We start from the raw sequence: 10530 nt of genomic DNA, 5'->3' as shown, positions 1-10530 counted from the left end.
CCTGAGCCGAGGGGAGCGCGAGGATGGAGAGAGAGGAATGCGGGCCGGCTCCCCCGAGACTGGGCAGAGCGGGGCGTGCCTTTGGTGGGGCAGGGAGGGGAAGGCCGAGCCAGCCTCGCTCCGCTCTGAGCAGACGCGGACCTGCTGGGCCCCGCCGGGGCTCCTCCCGGTGTGGAGGCGTCCGTAATTTTAGCCGAGAATGAGGGGGGGTTTACTATGGGAGGAAAGCGGATGACAGACGCTCCGTCGGGGCGTTCCTGGGCACTGAGGCCACGCGGTGCCAAGTCGCTATACAGGGAAGGCTGCTCTCCTTGAGGACGAGGACAGTACCCATCTCTAGTGAGGTGTGGGGGAGGAGCTGGGAACCGGCACGGTCCCAGATCTCCAGTTCTTCAGCACCACCTCCGCGCACCCAGCACCAGGCAGTAAGGTGACGTCATCGCCCAGGCGGCGGCGGCCCGCAGTTCCCACTCCACTTTCCTCCTTTCCCAGAGGGAGAGCCACAGGGCCGACCGGTAGGTTCCCAGGGTTCAACACCCGGAGCAACTCCATTTCCATACTCCAACCTTCTTTTTCTGGGGGGTGGAAACAAGAGCCCTGGTGCGTGAGGAAGGAGCTCTTTCAAACTCTCACGTTTCCCGTACCACAGTACCCTGCCGGAGCCCGCCGCAGCAGGGCCTAATTCGAGTTGTCGCGCCGCTCTTTTATAGTCATCCTCTAAGGGGGCGGGGGCAATCCCGACGCCCATGAACGTGTTGACGCCACGCGGCCGGGGAAAGGGGCGGGGCTAAGACTCGAGCTCCGCTGCCTCCAGACTCTCAGGCTACCCTCCGCCCCCTCAGCTTCGGGGATCGAACCCGAGAATACAGCGACCAGGTCGGTGGTCCTCTCCTTGGGCTTGTGGGCCCGCTGCCGCTCTCCAACCCGCTCTCATCCCAGCCCTTGCCCTTCCTCCCTGGTCGTGGGCCGCCATGGCCCCCCCCCTGCCGCTCCCGGCGGGTGTGGAGAGATGAGGGGCGTCGGTGGTCAAGATGGATGCGGGGGCCCGACGGCCCCAACAGCGGCATCGCCTGCTCCCGGTGCTGGGGGCTCCGGTAGTCCCCGCAGGACAGGGGCGCCCGCGAGGATGCTGTGATGCTCTCGGCAGCTGCCGCCGCCCGTCCTCCTTCTCTTCCTCCTCCTCCTTCTCCTGCTGTGTCTGAGGAGGTCTTTTGTCTGCGTCCCGAGCCGCAGGGAATCACCCACCGCGCTGAGCCGCCGTCGCGGGCCGCAGCCTCGCCTCGGTTGTGAGGGGGTGGGGGCGGGGTGGGGGCTGCTTCTCCTTCGTTGGCCGCCCTGGCCGGTTTCCTTCCCATGAAAATGGAGCCGGATTTATTTGTGACTCTCTCTGCATCAGCTGGGACCACGTCGGACTCCTTGCTGACGTTTGGGGACCTGTTCCCGGAGCAGAAGGGGAAATACTTCCTCATGGACCTGGAGAAAGTGTCCGAGGAATCCGCGAGGCAGGTGCCTGGTCCCGATCTGGTGCTGCTCCCTCCGGAGACCCCCCCACAGCCCTCGGTGCTTCTAGGGCCTGTTTTGCAGGAAACGGGGTCCGTGGCTTTCCAGCAAGTTTTGGGGGAGGTGAAGCTCCACCAAGACTTATTTCCTGAAGGACCCATCAAATATTTGTATCGATTAGAAAATCAAGGACTCTGTCTTTTGGACCAAGAGACCAATAACACTTCTGTCCCTGACATGGATCAGGATGTACCTGTTAGTGACAAGCAGAGGTCTTTGCTAGGTGTGGTTAATAATGACTCTTCTGAAGAGGATTTTAATACTACTCTTACCTTGGTGCAGGATCCGGTAGTCTCCGACAGGTTAACAAGTCCAGAAGAGCAAGAGCAGGAGGACCTTTATGCTCTTGATTTGGGCCCACCTCAGTCACCTCCACATGATTTGCAATTGAGCATTGACTTTAGGGAGCAGGAATCATGTACAGAAAATTGCCTTCAAGAAAGTGATGACATTCTTCAGGATCAAAGAGATTTTTACTTAGGCATGGATCAGGCTGCTTGCCTGGAACCCAAAACCCAGCTTTCAGGACTTGATCCAGTTTTTTCCTGGACTAAAGAGCCAGAGGATTATGTGCCCGGAAGGTGCCAGAAAAGTGTTTCATTAAGTGCAGAGGATTTAAATCATAGTTACCAAATTAATAATGAAATAAACTTCTTTCCCTCTTTCACTACTTCCACTTTGTGTGATCTGAAGTTAGATATAGTTCAGAATAACATAGGCCAATCCTCTGATTTCAACCAGACTGAACCTATTCCAAATGAGCCTTCAGGGTGTCAAGAAGATGGCCCTCGACTCAGAGCTGTATTTGATGCCCTAGACAGAGATGGGGATGGTTTTGTCCGGATAGAAGAGTTTGTTCAATTTGCCACAGTTTATGGTGCAGAACAGGTAATCTAAAATTTCTCTGATTTGGGTAACTCTTTGTATGTCCTTGAATATGTGTCTTCTTTTTGTTTTTATTTCATCTGAAAATTTATCCCTAGAAGAGCTTCTTCCATCATGAGCAAATAATGTCACTAGGATATCTATTTACATTAAATATAGGGCAATCTTGAAATATATGTAACAAAGATAATAGTTTTAGGGAGTTTTTTTTTTCTCCCTTCAAACTGGAGTATCCTTTATCTCTGATCATGCTTCATTGAATCCTTTTCATCTTTTCCCCTCCCTCATCTTAAAATTTTGGTTTTGTATTATTCTTCCACAAATACAGTAAGTATCTTGTAGAGCTAATGAGGATAATTTTATCAATTTCAGAACACAGGGGTCTTGGATATAAAGTTTAAAGAGCCAACCTGAACCAAAAAACCTGAAGTTAAATTGCTGGCTTTTTTTGGGGGGGGTGTGAATTAATGCATTAAAATCTAAGACCTAAAAAAATCCAATTCTGTTGGAGCAGTTAAGGACCTATTGTAGCTTCAAGTTTTGAATAGTTATTTAAAATGTATAGCTAAGAATTTTTTCAAATGATGGGTTTTAAAATTTTATTTTGAGCCAAGAAAAAATAGAGAAATTTTTCCTAACTCTAATTTATTTTCTGTTTATGGGCCTTTGAATTATTTAATTACTAAATGCACAAATTAACAGATGATTAGTGTTGTAAGGGAAGGTTGAGTTTGAACCAGCTACCTCTGGAACCTCAGGCAAACTCCCTCTGCCTGAGCTACCAGGCAGGAAGCTCAAGGGCTCTGTATAGTCAGCAAGCAGCCTTTTGGCTTGGCAGCTACAGCCTGCAGTGATGCTGCTGCTTGGGGGGGATTCCTCCTCCTGCCTGTCAGTTCTTCCTTCTTCTCTTCAGCTTAGGGCTCCTCACAAGGCTTTTCTCCAACAAGAGATAATCATGGCATATTGTAGATCCAAAGGTGGAAGGAACCTCAGAGACCATCTAGGGTGACTCCCTCATTTTATAGATGTGGACACTGTAGCCCAGAGAATTTAAATTACTTGCCCAATCTCATCTAGTCTAACTCCCTCTTATTTTACATCTAAGGAAAATGAAGTCAAATAGTTATTTTTCTCCATGACTAAACTGATCACTAATCATAATATTTACATAGGCCCTTAGCTCACAACAGATCAGTGAAGTAGGTTATATAAATATATCACCTTCAATATAGATGAGGAAACTGAGGCCCTGAGCAGTGAAGTGATCTGACCATGATCACATAACTTAGGAAGGATCATATGTGGGATTTGAATGATTCAAATCAAGTAATCTGTTACAACAATCTCCAGTGCTTCATATGCATACCTTTTATACATGCTTCTAACTACAAATAGGAATTTTCTTGTAAGTTTTATTGCAAGATTCTATTAGCAATAGACACAATTCAGTTTTTAGTTTACCTTAAGAGTTCCACTAATTTTTCCAGAAATTTCTCATTAAACATTGGCTGTTGGTTACATCTGTTGAAATTTTTAAACATTGTTTCCTTAAGTTACCAACCTTTTCACAACTTAAGGCTCATCATTTCCAGATACATATTTGCATTTGTATATAAAGTACATGTCAGTTCTTATGTGACCTTGCTAATAGCAGAGGTGTTGATTGTCTACCCACTTTTTTTTTTTGGCTAAACTACATTGATAGATGGTTCTGATAGAATTTTATGTTTTGCTGACTCCTTGTTTGTATGTCAGCATTAAGTTGGTCATTAACAATTTAAGCAGAAATCCTTTTGAATATAAAAATATAATATCAACTACTCAGGATGCTGTTTACTTACTGTAATGATCTTTGTAAATCAGCCCTACCTATAACAATACAATATTTATGATATCTGTTGTCTAGAGCATATTGTACATACAGGGCAATATAACTATATCATGCTTCCTTGAGTAGGAAAATCTTTATGATGTTACTCTAAATGACAGCAGACTCCCCTCTTTCAGTTCCCACTCGTAACACAAAACTCTTTATGTGACAAAAAAGTATATTTAGACAAAAACTAATGCCTTGGCCATAAACCTCATCTCATACCTGGTATGATGGATATCTCCTATGTGTATTACTTTAAGTGATCTTAGGTAAGTCACAATCTCCTAGCACCTCATTTTCCTAGTCTGTAAAATGGAATACATAGCTTTAGTGGCTCTTTCTATCTCTTAACTATATAACCTAAGAGTTGCCATTAATTAGATATTTCTATGTATATCAGGTTGTTTTTTTTTGTCTGTTTTGTTTTGTTTTGTTTTTTGTGTGTGATAATTGCCCAGAGATTGTTCTCACTTTTCTGCTTATTTTGCTCTACCTCAGTTTATACAACTCTTTTTGTTCCTCTGTAGTCTTCATAGCGGTCATTTCTTGTTGGGCAAATAATGTTGCATTTACATACCACAAATTCATTCATCCACTATTTAATTGATGGGTATCTACTTTCTTTCAAGTTTTTTCCTTGTTGCCATAGAAGATCTGTTTTTGTGCACATAAAATCTTTCTGACTTGAATTCCTTGTGTTAGATGCCCAAACTTGGGTCTGATAGTACATAAAGTTTAGTGCCTTTTCTAGAATAGTTATAGATTGTGTTCAGAATGATCAGATAAATTCTTAATTCTAACAATAGGGCATTGATGTGCCTATCATCCCAAAGCCCCTAATATTTACCATTTTTGTCTTCTGGTACCTTTTTACATTCTGAAAGTATCTATTAATTTCACTGTTATTAAATGACATATATTTGCTTTTGAAGGTCATCCTTGTGTAGTATTTCTATCTAGAATAAGAGTATAACTGAGAAGCAACACATCTGCCAATTCTACATTTACCAAATTGGTTGTCTCTATTAATAGTGGTGGTGTTTCTGTTTTGAAGCTTTTCTCTTTGCCATGTGGATTTGACAATGTCTTTGGTTTCTATATAATTGTGTGATGTTTTACTTTAACCATTATGCCATATAATTTAAGAATATAGACAGGTTTCAGTTTGTATTTATGATCTTATACAGATCATTAAGTTGCAGCATTGTGGGGAATCTTGGTGTATGGAAAAATTCTTAACATAGAATGCTGACTTGGAGTCAGGACATTCTGAGTTCAGATTCTGCCTCTAACACTAGCTGTGTGACCAAAAGCAAGTCATTTGTAAAATGAGGATAACAATATTTGTAATATTATCTTATAGAGTTGTTGTAAGGCTCAGATGAGTTAATGTGTATAACTTACTTTGTAAGCTTCAGAACAAAATATAGCTATTTTCCAGCTATTTTTATTATCAAATACTTTGATAAAATTTTCTTATATCTTTTTCTGACTTTAGAACTTTCTTATTTATCTTATTTGATTTCTAGAGATCATATGTACTCATTTAGTAGCCAGAAAATACTTAGAGCAAAGTTTCATCTTATTGACTTCTAGATACTTAAAATTATCCATTTGAAGGATTGTTTGTCTTCCTTATTGATAAGAAAAGTTTGAATTGCTATTTGGTTGGTTAAAACAATGAATCAATTCAATAAATATCTTATAACCTAATTTGTGCAAGCCTGAATTATTACTTTCTTCATGGCATAAAGGTGACTCTGGGTTCTTAAAAGATGTGCCTGTAAGGCAAATTATACTAAGTTGGAAGACTTCAATTATAGACAATCTTCTTTGATAGTGTATATTTGTAGTCCAAAGACCAGCCAAGTTAAGTTCAGAATTAGGTTCATCACTAGGAGAACCATATGATGAAGAATTTTTCAGTCATTGCACTGCTCAAAAATCATATCTTAAGAGGTCAGTTGTAATCTCTGTTGGTGAGTATAATGTGATTAAATTACAGTAATGAAATACTGAAGTATTTGCCAGGCTAAAACCTGATAATATAAAGATAAAAACCTGATAATATAAAGATATAATATAAAGATAAAAGAAAAATACAGTTCCTTCTCTCAAGAAGTTTAATGCTAATAAAAGAGATCAGATATGTATACAGATAATTATTATACCAGTTATAAAAAGAAGGGAAAAGAAATTGTTTATAGTGCTATAAGACTTTTGAAAAGGGAGAAATCTGAAATATAGGGAAAATATGAAAATACCACCAATACTTTTTCAGTTTATTCCTTTTGACACAAGCGCTTCACATCGTTTGCCTTGTAGTAAAATTTGAAGGCTCTTCTTGACTGACTGTTGGGAGATTCTGTTAGTGGCTACTTTTGCATTAATTCAGATTTCATCAAATGTCAGAAGTTAAAGGTATTTCTGTGGGACATCATGAAACTCTTTAGGAAACTTATAAGCAGACTTTGATTTTGGTTGATATATATATATATATATATATATATATATATATATATATATATATATATATATATATATATATATATATATATATATATATATATATATATATATATATATATATATATATATATATATATATATATATTCTGGTCAGGTTGCAGTTTTAGAAATTTATTTACAAGTTTGGCTCACTAAGGTTGACTTCTTAGGGGGAAGGGAGCTAATATGGAGGCATAAGCAAAATTCTACCAGCTTTTATACTTGTCTTTGCCCTTCGCTTCCTATAATCCATTCATTTACTAAGAATTCAAAAAAGCTAAAAGGAAAGGAAGAGTGGTCTTTGAGTTGAATGGATGAAGTAGCTGTTATCTTGTCTTATAATCACAGAGAAAGCAAAAAATAGCTATTTACATAGCAGTGTTTTAAAAAGGTCAGTCCTTAAGACTTGGTAAGGTAGTTAATAATACATGGATTAGTATACTCATTTGATAGATTAGAAACAGTAAGAGTAAAGTGACTTGGCCATGGTCATATGGCTAGTAAAGAGCTTTTGATTCCTAGGTCATTGTCATTTTCACTGTAGCATGTTCCCCTTTACAAAAATCATTTTGGGCTTTTAATCTTGGATCGACTCTTTACTTGACAGATATTTTAACCTACACTGTTCTATAAACTGGTCAATAGACAGAATAATGAAGGAACTTTAGAGCTTACTTAATCCATGTAAGTAAGTTAAAGGAAAAACAAATATTTAAAGTGTTGCTTTTTAAAAACCAAGTCTTTCTAGTGGGATTTCATAAACAAAGTCTGGTCAAATGAAAGAATAGGCTTATTGACTGTAGCTCAAATTACTGGGTTAATTAATAGTTAACTTGATAAGTATTTTAATATATAAATTCTAGCAAGTATCTTTTTTTAAAGTTTTTTCTTACTATTTTATTTTGCCTGTCATTTTTGCTTATCCTTCCCATCTCTCACTTACTGAACCCTTTCTTGTAACAAATACAAACTTTTAAGTGAGAACAATTCACATAGCATCTGATAGTATATATCAATTATACCAAATGTTACATTTATTCATTGTTGGAGAAGATAATAACTTTATTCACCTCTATCACTGAAGAGCCTTGTACCTGGTAGGCACAAATAAAATAAACTTTGAATTGAATTAGCTTGTAAGTAATCTGAATTTGTAGACATCATATTTATTATCTGATATAAGCAACTTACTGAGCAGAGATATATATATATATATATTTATAAAATTAATATCTTTTACTGTTTTCTTGACAATTTTATGCTGCATTTGAATTTCATTATATCATTTGTAACAGATCTGGTGTGGTATAATGTAACAGAGTTTCAAAATAAATTAACAGTTGAAGTCATATGAAAAGAGGACTATAAGTGAACCTTTTAAAAAATAGATGGTATGATTTTTTCAGAATATGAATTGTACTTGTTTACTGTAAATTGTGAAAGTATGTAAGGTTCACTTTTCTGATCCAGTCATTTCTGGAGAGCAATTTAGAACTATGTCCAAAGGACTATAAAATTGTGATTGCTCCCCCCGCCCCCCCCCTTTTTTTTTTTGACATTTTACTCAATAGTATTTTATTTTTCCAAACACACACAAAGATTGTTTTCAGCATTAATGTTTGTTAGATTTTGTGTTCCAAAATTTTCTCCCTTCTTTCCTTACCTCCTCCTTTCCCAAAACAGCAAGCTATCTGATTTAAATTAAATATATTCAATCCTTTTAAACATATTTCAATAACTGTGAATACTCTTTGATGTAGCATTACTACTACTGAGTCTGTATCCCAAAGAGATAATAAAAGAGGGAAAAGGACCTACATTTACAAAAATATTTGTAGCATCTCTTTTTGTGATGGCAAAGAATTGGAAAATGAAGGGATGCTCATCAATTGGAGAATGGCTGAATGAGTTATGATATATGAATTTAATGGAATATTATTGTTCTGTAAGAAAAAAAAATGAACAATAGATTTCAGAAAAGCCCGGAAAGACTTATGTGAATTGATGCTGAGTGAAGTGAGCAGAACTAGGGGAACATTGTACACAGCAATAGCAAGGTTGTATGATGATCAGCTATGATCATAACTCATATGGAAATATGTTAAAAATAATGTACATATATAATTTATATGATTACTTGCTAGCATGGGGAAAGGGAATATATAGGAGAAAGGGAAGGAAACAATTAAAACTCAATCTTACAAAAATGAATGTTGAAAATCATCTTTTCATGTAATTGGAAAAGTAATATATTATTAAAATAAATTTTTTTAAAAGTTCACTTTTGACCATTGGAATACAATCAATCACAACTTCTTAGGAAAAAAACAGAGATTGAATTTAAATTTGACTTAATTAAAAATACATGTAACCTGACAATCAACATTCAACAACGGAAGGTCATATATGAGAAGTATTTTGTGCTTTCCAATGATTTCGTTTGAAAAATATTAGTCATTGTCCTTTTTAATAATTTTGGGAATGGAGCAATTATTAGGAAGAACTCTGTTTATGATCACCTCAGCAACACCATGTCTGGGAGTAAAGTAACTCATTTTCCTTTCCTACCCTGCTAGAGTTTCTTTGCTACCAATATTCTAAGCCTTCCTGCTTTCATGATTCTTTTTTTTTTATATTTTTTCCAAATACACTTAAAAGCAAATTTTATGTTCATTTAAAAAAAAATTTGAGTTCCAAATTCTTTCTTTCCCTTCCTTTCCTATCTCCCATTGAGAAGGCAGATAATTTCATATAGGTGATACATGTGCAGTTATACAAAACATTTCCATTAGTCATGTTGGGAAAAAAAAACAAAACACCGCCTTACTCCCCCCCCCCAAAAAAAATAAACAAGAAAAATAAAATCAGAAAAAGTGTATTTTCATCTGTATTCAGACTCCTATCAGTTCTTTCTCTGGAGGTAGATAGCATTTTTCATTGTAAGTCCTTTGGAATTGCTTTGAATCATTTATGGTTGAGAATAGCTAAGTCATTCAAGTTGATTATCATACAATGTTCACATCACTTTCTATACTGTTCTGCTCACTAGGCTTTATATCAATTCATCTAGATCTTTCTAGATTTTTCTGAAACTATTTTGCTTGTAATTTCTTTTCTTTTTTCTTATTCTATTTTACATGCATTTTTAAACATTCATTTAATTTTTTTTTTGCATTCCAAATTCTCTCCCTCTCTTCTCACCTCCTCATTGAGAAGGAAAGAAATTTGATTATAAATGTGCAGTTATATGAAACATATTTCCATGTTACATTGTGAAAAAAAGCACAGATTAAAAAAAAACCTAAGAAAAATTTAAAAAAGTAAAGAAACAGTATTCATCAATCTACATTTAGGTTTTATTAATTCTTTCTCTGGAGATGGATAGCATTTTTCATTATAAGTCCTTCAGCATTGTCTGGGATCCCTGTATTGCTAAGAATAGCCAAGTCATTCACAGTTGATCTTTGAACAACATTGCTGTTACTGTATACAGTGTTCTTCTGGTTCTATTAATTTCACTTTACATCAGTTCATATTGTCTTTCCAGGTTTTTCTGCTGCTCATCATTTCTTATAGCACAATAGTATTCCATCACAATCATAAACCACAACTTATTCAACCATATCCCAATTGATGAACATCATTTCATTTTCCAATTCTTTGCTAGCATAAAATGAGCTGCTATAAATATTTTTGTACATATA

General features: G+C 37.3%; 1 protein-coding gene across 3 annotated transcripts in view; it reads left to right on the top strand.

Annotated features, from left to right (window-relative positions):
* Positions 1–775: 775 nt before the first annotated feature.
* The window catches only part of RAB11FIP3 (RAB11 family interacting protein 3), a 147117-nt gene continuing 137362 nt past the window's right edge, over positions 776–10530 (top strand). For 2 of the 3 annotated variants that reach the window (XM_074279807.1, XM_074279806.1), the window contains exon 1: positions 814–2448. In XM_074279807.1, coding sequence (XP_074135908.1) covers positions 1354–2448 — 1095 coding nt within the window. In that variant the 5' untranslated portion in view covers positions 814–1353. Of the gene's footprint in view, positions 2449–10530 lie in introns of all 3 variants that reach the window. The other variant, XM_074279805.1, reaches the window with a different exon arrangement.

This window comes from Sminthopsis crassicaudata, chromosome 1 (genome assembly GCF_048593235.1).
Source record: "Sminthopsis crassicaudata isolate SCR6 chromosome 1, ASM4859323v1, whole genome shotgun sequence".
In the NCBI taxonomy this organism is placed as follows: Eukaryota; Metazoa; Chordata; class Mammalia; order Dasyuromorphia; family Dasyuridae; genus Sminthopsis; species Sminthopsis crassicaudata.
This window is presented reverse-complemented; position numbering and strand designations above follow the sequence as displayed.